This window comes from Bos indicus, chromosome 17 (genome assembly GCF_029378745.1).
Source record: "Bos indicus isolate NIAB-ARS_2022 breed Sahiwal x Tharparkar chromosome 17, NIAB-ARS_B.indTharparkar_mat_pri_1.0, whole genome shotgun sequence".
In the NCBI taxonomy this organism is placed as follows: domain Eukaryota; kingdom Metazoa; phylum Chordata; class Mammalia; order Artiodactyla; family Bovidae; genus Bos; species Bos indicus.
Genome location: NC_091776.1, coordinates 50,581,042 through 50,600,021, shown reverse-complemented (window position 1 = coordinate 50,600,021; position 18,980 = coordinate 50,581,042). Strand labels below are relative to the sequence as shown.

Below are 18,980 nucleotides of genomic sequence, written 5' to 3'. Positions count from 1 at the left end.
GGTGTGTCCCTGATGGGCAGCAGGAAGTGACACCTTCTTTGTAAAATGAATCTTGGGGGATGAAGTGACTTGTCTTGGTGCATAAATTGAGCTGATGGCAGACGTGGGACTCCTGCCCTGGTGTCTTCTGCCTTTTGTAAGCCTCAGCTGCCTCCCCTATCAGAGAGTGGCAGAGCTGTCAGGGTTACTTAGTGAATTTCCCTCTCTTATTTAAACAATCTCCAAGGTGTCCAATTTAGAATAAATATAAATGGAAATAAGAACAAGGTCATCAACATTTCCTACTGTTTTAACAGCTGACGGTGCCTATAGGAGGTCAAAATTACTGTCACTAAGATCTATATAATCCGTTTAATAACACTCTTTCTACATCTGGTGCCCCGTGGAAACCTCTCACGTTGGCTTAACAGCTCTTCGCTTTGTTTCTCTGACTGCCTGTATTTCCTCGCTAATGAAAGCACAGTTTACCTTAAGGAAGAAATGTGAAACTTTGTTCCAACTTTTGCCTATGGACAGGATCACAGCTGTCCAGGTTGTTAGCCTATACAGCGTCATATTAGTTAGATGTCACTAGCTGCTGTAATAAGTAAAACCCTAGCAGTGGTTTAACACATTGTAAGATTTGTTCTTGGTCCCATCCAATGTGGGCGCCATATTTGGCACGTGGCTCTCCTCCAGCTGGAGACTCAGGGGTCCAGGGTCCCTTCTAGCTTCTGGCTGCTCTGCCGTGACCTAGAGTCTCAGGATCCCCTGGTTCTCACTGGTTGAAGATAAAAGATACCAATTTTGTCTTCAAAGCAGGACAGGCTCTTATTTCATTGGTCAGAACTAGTCACATGGCCATGCCAGGGGGACAGGAGAGGCTGGGAAGTCCCTGACTGAGCAGCCATATGCAATACAATGGATAGAAAGTTTCTGCTGTTTTGTTTGTTTGATTGGCGTGAAGAATGGTAAATCCCTCCTTTATTTTAGGGCACACAGGATGGAACAAGTGCAGGGCACAGGGATGTGCTGCCTGGCAGTTGCCAGTGGCCTCGGACAGTTGTTTCTCGTGTTGTTTTTTGACGGGTAGCCATCCGTCTCTCCCACAGACGTGATGACTTATTGTCAACATTAAGGCCACTCTTCCTTTACCCCACACGCAAATGTCCGACATCTGTTCAATGCTGTCCTCCCCTGCTTGGCTAGTTTTGGCTTCTTGTAGACAAAGCCTACAGTCATGCATGCATTTGGGGAAAACAGAATGGCTCAGGATAACTTTCAAAGACCGGCAATCATTTTCCATCCCTCTGTATCTTTGATCTCTCTGTCTCTCTCTAAAGTCAGCCAGGTCCAGCCATTTCCGCTTGTAGTTCTGTTAGTTGTGCTTATTTCTGTCATTCTATTGGATTGGCCAACGTGTTTGAGTTTTTCTGTTAAACCCAAATGAACTTGGCCAACCCAATATGTACCCCATGCCTCTACTCCTTGAGTTAATCAAATTTCAACAGCAGCGGCTCACTCTATAAAAGATGAGAATTCAGCTGACACTCCTTACTTTCCTTTCTTACCAGTTAACATTGTATTTTGCTGAAAGTCACAGAAACCCCTGGTCTCCATAGCTTGTCAATGACCATCTTCCTTCTGTGTCTTCACGTGGTTGTCCCTCTGTGTGTTGTTGTTTAGTCACTACTAAGTTGTGTCTGACTCTTATGTGACTCCATGGACTGTAGCCCTCCAGGCTCCTCTGTCCATGGGATTTCCCAGGTGAGAATACTGGAGTGGGTTGCCATGCCCACCTCCAGCGGATCTTCCCGACTCAGGGATCGATCCTGGGTCTCCTGCATTGTGGGCAGACTCTACCATCTGAGCCACCAGGGAAGCTATACTTTTCCTATAATATTCTGTAGTGGAGTTTCTGTAGAGATGTGAAGAAATGAGTGTGCTTGGTCTGTCACTTAAAATCAAATTCCATATCTTTCTTTTCAAAGGGAAAAAAAATGTCAGTATTTCTCTTAGATTAAATAAGCAAGAAGATATGTTCATCCTAGAAAACTTGAAAACACATAAAAAAATGTGACAGAGTCTGGGTTTTGGGGCAATTGGACGCAATGAATCTAAAGTGAATCTAAAGATGAAAAATAGGTAAGACAAGCTGATAGAATTTTGATAAAGAAGAGTAATCTCTTGATATTAGTTTGCTTGATATTAGTATAACAAAGTACTACAGATTGCGTGACTTAAACAACTGAAGTTTATTCTCACGGGGCTAGAGGCGGGAGGGCCAAGATTCAGGTGCGGGTAGGGTTGCTGTCCCGAGGCCTCGCTCCTTGGTGTGTAGATGGCCATCTTCTCCCTATGTCCTCACGTGGTTGTCCCTCTGCGTGGGTCTGTGTCCTAATCTCTTCTTCTAAGAACCAGTCATAATAGATGAGGGCCCACCTTGACGACCTCATTTTAACTTAATTACCCCTTTAAAACCTCTATCCCTAAATGCAGTCATGTTATTTTTTCAACTAAAGAACCCCTAAACTGTGATTCAAATAAAATCCTTCTGGCTGATTCAGCATATGTTTGTTTCCAACTATGATCAGATCCTCATTTTACATTGGACCCCAAAAGAAACTTCAGACGGATTCAAGAATTCAATCTAATACTTAAAATTAGTAAGAGGGTAGATCTTAAATTTCCTCACCAACAAAAATATCAAGTGGATTCACATATGTCTGTGGGTCTGAGGCAATGGATATGGGCATTAGCTAGATTGTGGTGACTAGTTCACAGTGTAAGGCATCAAATTCTACACCTTGAATATATAAAACTTTCAACTGTCAAAAATACCTCATTAAAGAAAGAATTAAATGTGGGAGTTCCCTGGCAGTCCAGTGGTTAAGACTTTGCCTTCCAGTGTAAGGGGTTAGAGCTCCTGGTCAGAGAGCTAAGATCCCACATGACTCATGGCCAAAAAATCAAAACACAAAACAGAAGCAGAGTTGTAACAAATTCAATAAAGACCAAAATACTAAAAAAGAAAAAAAAATCTCATTATTAAAAAAAAAAAGCTTTTCAAAGAAGAATTAAATGTAAAAATGTAGACACATACATGTATCTACATGTACCCATCCATGGAAACAGTTGAAAGTACAGGTGAATATATGTTTGATACTGGGGTGCTGGGGAGGAATTTTTTTTTTTTTCTTCTGTCATAAAAGCAGTGGTGGGCATCATGAAAAAAAGATCCATATTCTTCATTATGTTTTAAAAAAATTATTTATTTTGGCTGCACTGAATCTTCACTGTTGCTCATGGGCTTTCTCTAGTTGTGGCGACAGGGGCTACTCTCTAGCTGTGGTGCTCGGGCTTCTCATTGAGGTGGCTTCTCTTATTGCAGAGCACTGGCTCTAGGGTGCACAGACTAGGGGTTGTGGCGCTCAGGCTTAGTTGCCCCGCGGCAGGCATGTGAGATCTTAGTTCCCGGGCCAGGGATCAAACCTGTGTCCTCTGCATTAGCAGGTGAATTCTTAACCACTGTACCCCCAGGGAAGTCCTTCATTATGTTTTAAGTCTTATACACTGGGCTTTGATGGTCTACGTAGAATATTTGAGCCCCCCGATCTTGCTAGAGAATATAGTCTTGAGACTTCTGCTATCCCTTGGCTGGTTTGGTAAGAAAGTAATTTCATGGAGGAGAGTTTGAAGGACAGTGTTCTCTAGGATCTCACTCTGGATTTTATTCTTCCTGTCAAGCTGGACCTTCTGAGAGGTATCAGCTGTCTTGGCTCACACTCCGTTGTCTTCTGAAGAATTGCCTTTGCCTGATGGCCCTTTGCTCTTACACCGCACCTCGTGTGCCCAGCACCAAAGGGAGCCTGCTAATAAGCTCACTGTTTGTAGGGATGCTGCTGTGTCCCTTGGGGTATTACCACTGGAGGGATTTCTCTCAGAGCCAGGAAAAGCTTTGCTTCTTGCTTTCATCTTATGAATGGTATCCAACTAGTGACTTCATCTTGTGTTTTGAAAGCTGGGCAATTCAGAGGCACATTTGCAGTCTCTTTAGTTATTGCCGAAGCTCTTACAATGTAGAGTTTGCTCGCTAAGCTTTCAGCTGGCAGCAGAACACAGTGGCTAAAGGCACAAACCCGACTCTCTGCCTGGAGCTTGAACAGCTTGGATCCAGTAACCCTCTCTGCCTCTTACTAGCTCTGGGATCTTAGGCAAGTCTCTTAACCTCCCCAAGCCTCAGTTTTCCCAACAGCAACTGAACTGCTGTTCAGTTGCTCAGTCGTGTTCGACTCTTTGCGACCCCGTGGACTGCAGCATGCCAGGCTTCCCTGTCCTTTACAGTCTCTTGGAGTTTGCTGAAATTCATGCCCATTGAGTCAGTGATGCTGTCCAACCATCTCATCCTCTGTTGTTCCCTTCTCCTCCTGCCTTCAATCTTTCCCAGCATCAGGGTCTTTCCTAATGAGTCAGCTCTTCTCATTGGCTGGCCAAAGTATTGGAGGAGCTTCAGCATCAGTCCTTCCAATGAATATTCAGGGTTGATTTCCTGTAGTATTGACTGGGTTGATTTCCTTGCTGTCCAAGAGACTCTCAAGAGTCTTCTCCAGCACCACAGTTTGAAGACATCAGTTCTTCAGCACTCAGCTTTTTTTTTATTGTTCAGCTCTCATATACATACATGACCACTGGAAAAATCATAGCTTTGACTATACGAATCTTTGTAGGCAAAGTAATGCTTTATAGGCAAAGTAATGTTTCCATCCATGAGTGGGACTAATAATAAAATCCTCATAATCAAAAGATTGTGAAGATGAAAAGTGTTAATATCCCTGAAATGCTTAGACTAGTGCTTGGTATATCATAAGGATTATACATAAATGTTGACTGTGATAATGGGTCTATTCTCATTACCCTTATTTCTCTATATTTTATTTTTTTATCATCACTGTAATATATGGTTATGCTGTGCTGTGCTGTGCTGTGCTCAGTTTCTCAGTTGTGTCTGACTCTGCAATCCCATGGACTGTAGCCCACCAGGCTCCTCTGTCCATGGAATTTTCCAGGCAAGAATACTGGAGCGAGTTGCCATTTCCTACTCTACGGGATCTTCCCGACCTAGGGATCAGACCCGTTTCTTGCACCTCCTGAATTGGTGGGCGGATTCTTGACCACTGTGCCACCCGGGAAGCCATATCTAATCCTTAATGGATTTGCTGGTGTATGACCCAAGACTTATATGACCCTCAAGGTGATGAATGACTATTCATTTTTGAGTACCAACACCCCTCTACTTTTTAAAAGTTCACTTTATGCCACTTCACTTTTATGAAAGACCTACATTAATATCATTTTTCACTGATCTGAAAGAAATCTAAAGAGGATTTTCCCTTTTACAAAAAAAGATGAAAAGAGTGATTATAGTGTTCAGTGTTGGTTTTGCAGGGAGGAAGGGTGGAGGGTGGCACACAGCCAGGTTCCTTCCCCGGAAACTACGCTCAGCAGCCAGGTTCCTTCCCCGGAAACTACGCTCAGCAGCCAGGTTCCTTCCCCGGAAACTACGCTCAGCAGCCAGGTTCCTTCCCCGGAAACTACGCTCAGCAGCCAGGTTCCTTCCCCGGAAACTACGCTCAGCAGCCAGGTTCCTTCCCTGGAAACTACGCTCAGCAGCCAGGTTCCTTCCCCGGAAACTACGCTCAGCAGCCAGGTTCCTTCTCCGGAAACTACACTCAGCATTTCGGCGTCAAGTAGGTCTCTGGTCTGTAATTCTGGGGCTGGAATCAGAAAACCATATTTCTCTTAGCCAGTTGTCTCCTGTTAGTCTCTGCTAATGCTGGCAGGGGAAGAGGTGTGGGGAGGCAGATTAGAGAAGACTTCAAGACTAGAGCTGGGAGAAGGGACCAACTCCTCCTGTCCACTTCCTGTCTACTTCATGTCTGCTTCCTGTTTCTCCTCTGCTTCTAGTCTGCTTTTTTTTTTTTAATGAAGGTTATTTATTTATTTTTGTTTTAGTTTTGGTTGTGTTGGGTCTTTTTGATGCAGTGCACAGGTTCTTCATTGCTGGGCATGGGCTTTCTCTAGTTCAGTGAGTGAGGGCTACTCTAGTGGCACCGTGCCTGCTTCTCTATGTGGTGGTTCCTACTGTTGTGGGGCATGGGCTCTAGAGTGCAGGTCCAATGGTTGTGGCCCACAGGCGTAGTTGCCCTGCGGCATGTGGGACCTTAGTTCCCCAACCAGGGCTTGAGCCTGTGTACCCTGCATTAGCAGGTAGGTTCTTAACCACTGGACCACCAGGCAAGTCCCTCTGGTCTGTTTTTTATCAGTGTCTTGCGCTTATGAATGACTCATGTTGGCCATTCAGGGCTCCCCAGCTTGAGATTTGAGAAGAATCTTGGGACGAAGGCAAGCATCCCTCCCTCCTGCCTGATGACCTGGTGTCCTCATACCTTTCTGTCTATATGGTCTCTCCTTCTCTTTCAGCCGTGTGAATTTTATCTGCTTGAGAGAGACAAACTCAAGTTTCCCCATCTTACTTTTATATGGGTGACTTTTGAATTGGATAGTTAAGTTTTTGCTACCTTTTCTGAGTTATGTGGACTGTGGCTCATGTTTCAGATGCAGAGGTGGGAAAGCATGTGGTCCCTGGGGTACAACCAGGGGATACAGTTGGCGGTGGCAGCAGACTGAGTGGGATGTATAATAAATTCCACCATGGCTGGGTGTTAATGACGAAATAAGCACATGCAATTCTGCTCCTTAATCTGAGAGCATTTGGTCTGACTTGCTGCATTGGCTCTTCCTCCTGAGGCTTCAGGTCATGTGACGTGGTTTACAGGTAGCAAGGCTCTGCCATATTTTTTGCTGCTGCTGCTAAGTCACTTCAGTCGTGTCCGACACTGTGCGACCCCATAGACATCAGCCCACCAGGCTCCCCCATCCCTGGGATTCTCCAGGCAAGAACACTGGAGTGGGTTGCCATTTCCTTCTCCAATGCATGAAAGTGAAGAGTGAAAGTGAAGTCGCTCAGTCGTGTCCGACTCTTAGCGACCCCATGGACCGAAGTCTACCAGGCTCCTCCGTCCATGGGATTTTCCAGGCAAGAGTACTGGAGTGGGATGCCATTGCCTTATTGCTACCATACCTTAAAGGTATGGATCACTGGGTGCTTTGCCAGCAGCTGCATTGTGATGCTCTGGGCGAACTGTATCTATATTCCTGCTCTACCTGGGAATCCAGGCTGATACCTGGGGTGGGAGACAATCACCTGTGACTGCAGAGTGATGAAAACCTCACTAAATCTGCAAAGATTTTGTTCATTAACTTGGCCCTGTGAGCCTTGAGCTCCAGCTCCTTCGCTGACCTTCCCATGGCTAACTCCTTGGCTTCATTGTAGAACCACCAGACCAGTTGGCCCTGGGGCAGTACAGAGAAGTGGAAAGTCTCTGAAATTGGACAGAACTGGTTTGAACCTTAACTTCGACCATGTTCAAACTGCTTAATTTCTGTGTGCCTCAGTTCCACCATTTTCCAAAAAGGACAAAGACTATTCATCTCACAACCATTGTGATAATCAATGGATGTAGCAGTTGTATATGCCCAGGTTAGCACATCGCCAGTGTTCTGTAAATGCTATTTCTCCTTTAAGTGATATTTTTTTCCCTCCATATGAAAATTGCAGCTCTTGACTTGGCAAACCTAGCAACCAGCTTAGTGACCACAGGGATGTGATATTTGAGAGGAAATGAATGGAATGATAATGTGATGGGCCAATGATTTGTTAATATTAATGGTATCTATTGACAACCCTGTGAGGAAGCCAAAGAAAGGCTCAGAAGAACACAGAGAGATTTAGTCTCTTAAGCATTAAGCCAAGGCACTCTTAATTGATGGACATGCTCTCAGCACATATTTGTTTAGTTTCTTCTGCTAGATCCTGGATATGCAGCCATAAATTGGGTGGCAAAGTCTCTATTCTCATAAGCTTGAATTTTAATAGAGAGACTTGATAGAAAATAAGTCAACAAGTAAAAACACAAAGGCTAATTTCAGATGGTGAGAGTGGCCTTGAAGAAATTTAACAGGATGGAGTGAATAGTGACTGAATATATTTGTCAGACTCAGGCTTCTGAGAAAACAGAAGCCACACTAGTTATTTCCACAGAGGGAATTTAATCAAGGGAATCAGTTAGTCATGTGATGAAAGATCTGTGAAATGAAGTCGGGCGTGGTAAATACCTTCTGGGAATGGTAAAGTAATCCAGAAATTAATTATAGCAGGAAGCTGTTACCAATTGGACTGAAGGGACAAAGTGGAGAAATTGGATTATCAGAACCCAGAAGCTGGAACCATCTAGTAAGTATTAGAACTACTGCCTAAGAGAGGTATATTCACGGTGGGAGCTCTGATGGGGCTGGACAGTCTCTGCCTGTAAATGCTGGGAGATAAGGGGGAGAAATACCTCCCATGCTCCATCTTCTACCAGAGCATCACATTGGCTGATCGCATCCAGAAGCCAGGGAGCAAAGGAGCTTGGGAAATGTAGTTCCCTATGATGCAGAGAAGAGCAGAGATAGGGCTGGAGTGCCTGCTCAGAGAAACCTTTCCTGAGCTGAGAAATCCTAGTGGGAAGGAGCCTGCTGTACTCATAGGTGGGTGATGGACTTCCCCAGCAGGTGCAGAAGTTCACGGAGAAAGACACACAAACATCATGGAGATAGAACGGAAGGCATGAGTATAAAAGATCTCCTATTTCTTTCCTCTGCCTCAGAAACAATATCCACTGCACTGTTCTGAACTGACATGAATGCTCCCAAAGGCTTCCTTGTAGCTCCTGGTCTCCATGACCATGGGGGCGGGGTACCCGGATGGTGGCAGTAAATTACCACCTATTCGTCAGGACTACCCTTCGACAGATCAGTGAGCAGTTTCACTTGCTGATGGTTTTCAAAGATGTGGCCCATCTGGTCCACTGCAAAGAGAACCTTTTATTTCTGGCTGTCCATGTTTTTTTGTGGGAATTAGAAGAGACTCAGCTACAGAAATGCCACAGGCCTTGACCCTCAGGTGGGTTATCAGGAACCACAGGACTGTTAATAAGCTTCCATGCAGGACTGGTGATGGTAGCGAAAAGGTTTGTGAGTCTGTGGGCTGCATTATCTTATGGCTATAGGTCCCTCCAGTCCTGACCAAGACACATGCCCAGGAGTATTTTTTGTGTGCCAAGCACAGCGGTGATGTCCAGCCACGCACTTTGGGTCACAGAGTCCCTACTGGGATTCCTAATATTGTGGGAGTTGCTTCATTCTGGATGTTGTTTCCACCCGAAGTTCTTTTTGGGACTTCCCCGGAGCCATCTGTGATTCAGAACATCCTTTAATCACAGAGTGTTTGTCTGGAGCACCTCGTGCTCTTGATGAACCTGGACTTGATTCTCTTTTTGGCTCTTAAGGAGGGCAGTGATGGAAAGTGCTTTGAAGTTGGGCCAAACCAAGACTTCCTCATTTTCTGCTCTCAGCACCCACCTCATTCAGTCGGGTGGTGAAAAGCCCTCTAGGAAATCAGCAGACTGAATAGGGTCTCATTTCACATCCAGACCTCCGGCCACATGGTCTGCCTGCCAATGGGAAGAAGAATGGGGCCACTATATGATGTTAGGGGACCGAACGGATGCATGTTAGCTTCTCAGATCCTGGATGTTTTTCTAAGGACACAGTCTCATGGCTCCATAAAATGCTCCTAAATTTGCATATCATATTTTGTTGCAATCTAGTTTGAGAACAAAAATGAGAATCTGGCAGCCAGTGTTTATGGTTTTCCATAGATGCCTTCAGACAAAATTTGTATTGCATTTTGCTTGAGTTATGGTGGGACAGGATTGTAAACTCACACTGCTATTTTGGATGAAATACAAGCTTTGGCCATAATAAAGAAGAGAGAAAGCACAGTTTTAAATTTCTTATAAATTGATTTTTGAGAGACAGGAAGTATCGATATAAATGATAATGAAAAAAACTAATCCACAATGGAAACAGATCATATTAAAATTTACATTTATTTTAATTTCCTTTTCCCTATCTATAAATAAGCCAGAATTTAAACCTTGCCTTAGGCTTCCCATAGATTTTATGGGAAGGTAAAATTGGAGTCTCTTTCCAAATCTGGTCAGCTGTGTGCCCACCCATATCTACTGAAGGATATTGTCAGGCTATGGAAGACAGATTTCCCTCATTGCCAGCTGATTTATGGGCAGATTCACCAAGAATTTAACTTCCTGGTTTGGAGTGGGGAAATAAACCAACCAAAAAATAATTTAAATTTCATCTGGGATGGTCTTTCTGCATTGCTTGTCATTGTCAAAATGCAAATTGCCCCTTGGTGGCGGCAACAGCTAAAACTTTCCTTTGGTTGAAGCTCATTCTTCAGAGTCATCTCTTCCTCCTCCATCTTTGATCCAAATCCCACCCAATTTATAGGATGCGTTCTGGAGGAAATCCAGGTCTGGGCAAATGCATCATATACATATTTATGCATGTCTATATGTTGTGTACATATAATATTTACTACTTAAAATATATTTTAACACAGATTTGGGATCATGTAAAACAAAATTTGATGACTGCTTTTTCACTGAAGATGTAACCATTTTCTCACGACACCGCATATTTGTTGAGACCGTGGTTTTGGTGATCTCTTAACATTTCATGTAGAGTCAGACTTTCATCATTTATATGATCACCACCCTCATGATGAGTTGTTAGGTTGTTTCCTGTGTGTTGCGGCTATAAATCATACTTGGGATGACGCTTGCACATGAATCTCCTTCTTGATCTCTTATTTCCTTCACATGAATTCCTAGGTAGAGAATTACTGGGATGGTCATTTTAAAGGGTCTGAATGTTCACTTATTTTTGGGGGCCATTCCACGAATTCTGTGGGATCTTAGTCCCCCGACTAGGGATTAAACTTGCGCACCTTGCATTGGAAGCATGGAGTCTTAGCCACTGGATCAGCAGCGAAGTCCTATTCACTTTTATAATTGCTTTGTGTAGGTTAGCCATGCTTTTCTCCAAAATCTGACCACTCCTTGGGGCAGAAACCGCATCTGTCTTGCTCCTGTGACTTCCATATAAGGGCTGGGAACATAGTAAGTGAGTAATAAATATATTTAGATAGGTAATTGGAGAAATGAATAAAAAATAACTCTTCTCCTCTAGTAATTAATCTGACCCAAGACTGGCCATATTGATGACACTTGAGAACTTACTTTCTTCTTTCTTTGTTCTTCTTTTATCCCCCCACAACTTTACTGAGATATCATTGAACTATACAAAGTATATTTAAGGTGTACAATTTGATGTTTTGATATATGTAAACATTGTGAAGTGATCACCATAATCAAACTAATTAACATATCTATTACCTCTACCTGATTATCATTCTCAGTGTGTTTTTGTGTGTATGGAAAAGATTTAATCTAAGATCCATTCTCATAGCAAATTACAATGTACAATACAGGATTGTTAACTATATCACATTGCTAACGCACATTAGCTCTCTAGAAGGCATTCATCCTGTTTAACTGAAACTTTGTACCCTTTAACCCCCATCCTGCCTCATTGCTCTCTCTCCCCAGCCTCTGGCAACCACCATCCTACTCTCTGCTTCTACAAATCAGACTATTTTAGATTCTGCATGTAAGTGAGATGGTGCAGAGAACTTGCCTTCTGAACACCTTCTTGGTGAAAGGATGCGTCAGCTCTGAAATGATTGTGTCTGCTTCACAATCTCCTAATTACAATTTTGTCATTCTCTTGGAAAGGAGAGCTCACCAAGGACAGCCCTGAAAAGGCCGCAAATTATTTCAGTCAATAGAAAGCTGTATTTTGTAGAATTTGTAACGGCTGCAGAAAAAAATGTTACCAGGAGTTGGAGTCAATGGAGTATTTATTTGCTTTTTATCCTCTGATGATGCTGCATTTTAAACACTGCTGCTTGCTTTATTTCTTCTTGCTCTGGTTGGAAGCTGGGCTCCAGGGGCAGAGGTTTGTTTCAGGACAAGGAAGAATCCCTGTCTGTTTGTGGCTTGATTTGCTGACCCTGGTTCCTGGTGGGCTGTCTTCACTTTGAAAAATCTTCTTGGGTCTTTGCTTTCTGTGTTTCACCATTTGAAAGAAACACACACACATATACATATATGCATGCACATGTATACATGTTTATGTATATTTATATGTATTTTAATTAACAAAGTAACACATGGTTATTGTGATAAATTTTAAGAAAAGAGAAACATTAGTGATAAAATTAAAAAATCCTTTTCAGATTCTATAGATACCATACATAAATATATGTACATTTACATATGTACCTGAAAATTACCCAAATAGAATCCTAAAAAGTTATCCAAATAGGATTATATGAGTTACGATTATAGCTGTTTATGTTTAATGACATATTGTGACTGTTTTTCAAATATACTGATATAGTTGTGCTCATTTTTCTTTTTTTAAATTTAACTTTATTATTATTAATTTTTTTTTTTACCACATGTGGGACCAGGGATCAAAACTGTGCCCCCTGCATTGGAAGCATGGAATATAAAACTGCTGGGCCGCCAGGGAAGTCCCACTGGGTTTCATTTTTCTTACAGCTGCCTGTTATCCCACTGTAAAAGTGTATAGTTTATCCAATGTCCTCTTAATAAACCTTTGGAATGGTTTAAACGGATAAATAATAATAATGGTAGCTGGTAAAGGTTGAGCATGTTTGTGAGTCAGCACTGTTCTAAGCTCTTCATATTTATTAACTCATTAATCCTTATTATAGTTTATATTTATATTCTACTTTATTTGAAGACATTTGAGGCACAGAGAGGTTAAGTAATTTGCCCCAAATTGCACAGTGAAGAAGTGACAGAGTTGGGATTTAGATCCAGCCTGCTTACCCCAGCTCATATGTTCTTTTTTTTTTTTTAAGTAGTTTTTTAAAAAATATATTTTTATTTATTTATTTGGCTGTGCTGGGTCTTCGTTGCTGCACACCAGATCTTCAGTCTTCATCGTAGCACGTCGAATCTTTAGTTGCTGCATGTGAACTCTTAGTTGCAGCGCATGGGATCTGGTTCCCTGATCAGGGATCGAACCTGGGCCCCTGCATTGGGAACACGAAATAACCACTGGACCACCAAGGAAGTCCCTCATATATTAACACATTCTTTAGTTTGTCTGCAATTCAAAAGGATGCTGTAGGGGACATCCTTGTAGATAAATAGATCTTCACGCAGTCTCATTCGTGTTTCAGAAGGAGAGATTTCTAGAAGCAGGAATGCTGAGCCATAGCTTCACCCTCATTTTGAAAAGAATTAGGAGATGTCTCAATGTACCTGCACACATCCCATCTAGGAGTGACAGGAAGAAGTGTAAATATCAAATAAAAGCATCAACACCTCATATACAGCAGTCCGATGCCTGGTCGTGTGGTGGGCTGGGTAGGCAGCCTACTCTCTGTAGGGTGATTACAACAGAGTCGACCATGATCCTCTGAGTTTGGAGATTTGCAAGAACAAGAGAGTGTGATGTTTTCCCTCTGGTGGTGTAATTCAGCCACAGGGCGATTGGGTCAGTCGTACCTGGGGCCTCCTTCCCACTCTGCCTTGGTTATTTTGGAAGATCCTTAGAACACACTTTATGTAATGCAAGGAATTCCACAGTTAGGAGACCTAGGGGACGTGGCCAGTGGGCAGTGTGCTGGGGGTGGGTGGGTGGAGCTTGCACTGCGTTAATTAAATCCGGACTCCGTTCTCAATCTTCCTTTCCTTTCTTGTGCAGTGATGGAGAGCCGAGCCATCGTGGACAGCCTGCAGAGGTTCTCCTCGCTCCCTGCTTACCTTCCCACAAGCTTCCACATCTCTAACGCAGAAGAGTCCTTCTTTCTTAAAGAGGCCAACCAGGACATCACACGGAACTCCAGTCTGCAGACCCGGGTGGAGTCATTCTTTATCTACCGAGCCAGGAGATCCCCAGTTGTCAATGCCAGCTATGGTCCATTTTCAGTGGAGAAGATGGTCCCCCGGGAGCTCATGCTGACTTCTACACCCTTTGGGCATGTGGGCCAGTTTCCCTTTAATTGGAAGGTGAAAGCCCACATCCTCGATAGCTCCATTTACTCCAACAGACCCAAAGTGCAGACCTTGTTTTACATCACGGGGATGGGCTGGGCTGATGATGACCCTGCAGAACAGCTACCCTGTGTCAAGATGTTTGCTTTCCCCGAGGCCAGGGAAGTGGCGGCCAGCTGTCGGCTGCAAGGGACCCCGGGGCTGTGTGTGGCCGAGCTGGAGCTGCTGCCCGAGTGGTTCAGCTCTGGGCTGGACCTCGAGCCTGAGGAGGAGATCCCGGCCCTGCTTGGTGGCACGGCCATGGAGCTCTTCTTTGCACTCTACCCGGCTGGTCCGGCCGGTCAGTGTCCCCTGGAAGAGGATGGCAAGTGGGAGAATAACATCCACTCGGGCCAGGACAGCCCCCCGCCGGCACCCCCAGCCCGGGAGAGGATCGGGAGTGTCATGGTCTACCCAACCCAAGATGATCTGCGGTGGTCCCTGCTGAACCTGGATGAGAACGTCGTCCTCTCTGTGCCGCTGAACCTCATCCGGGAAGGGGACACAGCCACCTTTTTGGTCTCCCTGACTAGTGGCTCTGTGGCAGACCACTTCACTCTTAGGTAAGAGGCTTTGCAGGGTTGGATGGGCTGGAAATCCACTCTTGATCGTCAGTGAATTGTTATTCTATCAAGTGGTTGTTGATTATAAGTTTCCTCCACCACAGTGAGGAAACTTACAATCATAAGACCAATGCAAGCCAGCAGACTAGACAGCCTCAAGGAGAGTATTTGGGGATGGGCTCTGGGCATCTCTGTTTTCCAAGCTCTCCCTAACTAATTCTGTTGTGAGGCCAGGATTAAAATATCTGCTTGGAAAGCAGTGATTCAGGCTGTGAGGTCCAAGTGCGTCCCTTTTAGGCTCTCACCTGACATTCTGAACCTCTCACTGCCCCCTTTGATGTGCCAGGTAGAATCCCAGAATGAATGCCCAGAAGTGGACACCTTGTAAATGAATTTCTAAATCCATAAAGGAGTTTTCTGAGACAGTGTCTCCTACCTCTCAGTTTTTTTTTTTTTTTAATTATTTATTTGGCTGTGCTGGGTCTTAGTTGCGACATGCAAACCCTTAGTTGCAGTGTGTGGAATCTAGTTCCCTGACCAGGGATCGAACCTGGGCCTCCTGCATTGGGAGCATGGAGTCTTAGTCATTGAACCACCGGGGAAGTCCCAGCCTTCCTCTTAGTTTTTAATCAGTAAGGAATCCTTTGTCAAAGCAAAGCAGCTGTCTATATATGATGAAGACTTGATTTTAGGATTGCAGAAAGTGGGGAACTTCTCTGTGCTAAAGGTACAAATCTATCTTTAGCTTATTTTGCTCACAAAGGTCCCTGGGTAGCAATAGAATGTATGGCTCTGCTACGCACCGGCTGTGTGCCCTGGGGCAAGTCACCCAACCTCTCTGGGCTTCAGCTTCCTCATGGGTGAGATGGGCATAATGACGGGATCTATTTCCTGGGGGTTGTTGTGAGGATTACACAAGTTAATCAAGTTCTTACAACAGTGCCTGGTGCATGGAGAGTCTTCACTGAATGTTAGGCTGTGGCTGTTTCCTCGTCCTCAGATGCTGAGCTGGTAGACCTCTAAACTGCAGTGCAGGTGGGGCTTTGAACTAATCTTGAGTCCAGTGTGGTCCTTCTGATTCTGACAGAGGCTGACGTCCCAGATCACACCTGTCTGGAGGTGTCCTTGTTCAGAACCCGCCAAGAGGATCCGAATACTCTGGTAGATCCCAAATGGGTTTAGTAGCCTGCAGGAAATAGGGTTCTTATTTGAAGCCCCTTGAGTTAGTCTTGGTGGTAAAATTGATTCAGAACTGGGTGTGGACCCAGCCCTGTGCTAGTCACTTCTGTGATAGGGCTGGTCTGGTCTAAAACTTAGCTCTTGCTCTGCAGAGATTCTTTCAATGCCAGGCAGTGCCAGCTGCTCACTATAGACCAAGAATGGCATAGGGGTGGCTTCTGCTCTCCTGCCACTCACTCTCCCGAGGCAGACATAATCAATCAACTGCAGCACCTGGTACTCCCTCTGCCATGGCAGACATTACTAATATACTGCCACATTGAGCCCAGGACTCCAGGCTGCTGCTGCTGCTGCTAAGTTGCTTCAGTTGTGTCCGACTCTGTGCGACCCTATAGACGGCAGCCCACCAGGGTCCTCCGTCCATGGGATTTTCCAGGCAAGAGTACTGGAGTGGGTTGCCATTGTCTTCTGCAGGCAGCCCCTACCAATTCATGTGAGGGAAGAGGGTATGACATTTCAGATTAAGCTTATTTGCCATCTCGGGTGTAGAGAGAATGTTTTTGAGTGAGAATTTCAAGGAAAGGGAGAGCAGTTGCCCTGGTGGTTGGGAAAGTCCAGGAACCTGGCTGAGAAACGCATTTCAGGCCAGCAGAATTGCGCACACAGTACTAGATAGCTTTCACTGAGAACTTAGAACGCTCCGGACCACATTCTAAGTGCTTTACATTCCTTCACTCACTGAATTTGACAACAAACAACTCGAGTAGGCACGTATCATCATCCCCATTTTTCTGAGGCACAGAGAAGTTAAGTAACTTGCCCAAGCTCATACAGCTAGGGAGTGGTGGGTGTGAACCTACTGGTGGGCAAGCTCTAGAGCCAGTGCCCTTCACCCCCACAGTCAACCGCCTTTCAAAGATAGGAGGAGGCAGCTGCCGCACCTCCTGACGGTGCGTGGCTCAGTCATGCCAGAGCTGAGGGTCAATTTAGGGAGAGAGAAGCTGCTGAGATTGGAGGAAGATCCAGAATGTAGAGGCTCCTGAAGTGGCATCTTGGTGCTAAGTAGAAACCCCTTAAGTTTTTTGTTGCACACAGAAGTTAATTTTAGAGCTGAAATGAACTCTTAATGTGCTGACTTTGCCCTGAAAGGTCAAATCATGAACTGTCAGCCTTCAGGAAATATTAATACTATCCAGGGGCCTTTAATTGTGGGGCCTTGAGACTGTTCCCAAAGGGGAAGCACTTAGTTTAAAGTTTGCAAACTGATGATCATAGCAAGTCTAACCCAGAGATGTGTGCTGTTTTTTTTTTTTTTTTTAATCTCATATGGCATTCCTTAAAATATTTAAAAGAGTTGACAACCTCTGACAATAGGGAGATCTCACATATCATTTTCTTGGAAGGTTTTGAAGATTTGGTAACTTGGCCTCAGTTGGCTGTAACTAAGAAGTGGCTTCCCGCTTTAGATGGATCACGCATTGCCTGGCTACTCAGTCTCCACCATGCCCGGCCCATTGCACTCACTTATCTGGTTATTGTGAGCATTTTGAAACTCCTGATAGAGTAAGGGGAAAGAAAAAGGGGAAAAGGGGAAAGCAGTGCTTAAAAGAGGGGCTAAATTCTAACCTCTGAAGGCAGACATCACCGACTCATTCACTGTGTGTGTCAGGGAGACAGAAGTGGTCATAGAGTGCATCATAGGAAATGAAACATCAGGGACTTCCCTGGTGGTCTGGTGGTTAAGACTCCGCGCTCCCAGTGCAGAGGGCCCAGGTTCCATCCCTGGTCAGGGAACCAGGTCCCGCATTCCGCAACTGAGGGTCCCTCATGCTGAAACTAAGACCTGGCACAGCCAACTAAATAAATGTTTTAAAAAAGGAAGTGAAACATTCCTCCATCATCACTGGTATTATTTAGTGAATTTAGTTGCTTCATGTAAAACAATTAGAAGAGTGCCTGGCACCCTGTAGGTGTTCAGTACGTGTTAATAGATACAATTATTTACATACTATAATTGATGCTATTATGATTAATTGATGCTTTTAAATAATTATGTGTACTGTGCCAGGCTCCAGTTGTGTCTCTCATATGATCACAGGCAGCATACAAAGTATTCATGTCCATCTTATGAATGTGGAAACTGAGACTCAGAGAGATTAGGTGTTACCTGTCTGAAGCCGTGCAATGGGAAAGTGGTGGGGTTGGCGTGTGGGTCTGCATGCAGGAGTTGAAAACACTCTTTTGGATGGTTCTACTTGTCCAGATGGAGACTGAGCTTTACCTTTCAGATCTTTCTGGGTCACCATCTAGAGTTTCTTGTCTTCATGCTTTCCTAGATATGACTATTGTTTCTGTTTGTTTGCTCACAGAAGCTTTATTCACATGTAAATTATATAGTGAACTTGATTTTAAAAACCAGTCTATCAATATCAATTGCATTCCTATATAGGGATAAAATTCTAATTTCTTTATTGAAGTATAGTTAATTTACAATGTTTTGTTAGTTTCAGGTGTACAGCAAAATGATTCAGTTATACATACATACCTAAATACATACACGGGGCTTCCCAGGTGGCACCAGGGGTAAAGAACCTGCCTGCCAGTTCAGGAGTCTTAAGAGTTGTGGGTTCAATCCCTGCATTGGGAAGATCCCCTGGAGAAGGGAATGGCAACCTGCTCCAGTATTCTTGCCTGGAGAATCCCATGGACAGAGGAGCCTGGCGGGCTATAGTCCATGGGGTTGCAAAGAGTCGGACAGGACTAAAGTGACTTAGCACACGTGCACGCACATACATACATATGTATGTACATGTTCTTTCTCAGCTTTTTCCATTATATGTTATTACAGGGTATTGAATGCACATGACTTATTTCTTTAAAAAAAAAAAACATTTATTTATGGCTGCACTGGATCTTCCTTGCTTCAGATGGGCTTTCTCTAGTCACGGCGAATGGGGGCTACTCTTTCTTCATTGTGGTGTGCATGGCAGTGGCGTCTCTTGTTGCAGAGTACAGGCTCTAGGCCTGGGAGCTCTGTAGCTGTGGCTTGCAGGCTCCAGAGTGTGGGCTCAGTGGTTTTTGGCACAGAGGCTTAGTTGTTCTG

At 44.3% G+C, this 18,980-nt stretch overlaps 1 protein-coding gene across 4 annotated transcripts in view; it reads left to right on the top strand.

Annotated features, from left to right (window-relative positions):
* Positions 1 to 18,980, top strand: part of TMEM132B (transmembrane protein 132B) — a 381,143-nt gene that overhangs the window by 142,209 nt on the left and 219,954 nt on the right. For 2 of the 4 annotated variants that reach the window (XM_070769361.1, XM_070769364.1), the window contains exon 2: positions 13,807 to 14,698. In XM_070769361.1, the coding sequence (XP_070625462.1) occupies positions 13,807 to 14,698 (892 nt within the window). Of the gene's footprint in view, positions 1 to 5,626; positions 5,727 to 7,959; positions 8,333 to 13,806; positions 14,699 to 18,980 lie in introns of those variants that run through there. The other 2 variants (XM_070769362.1, XM_070769363.1) reach the window with 2 other exon arrangements.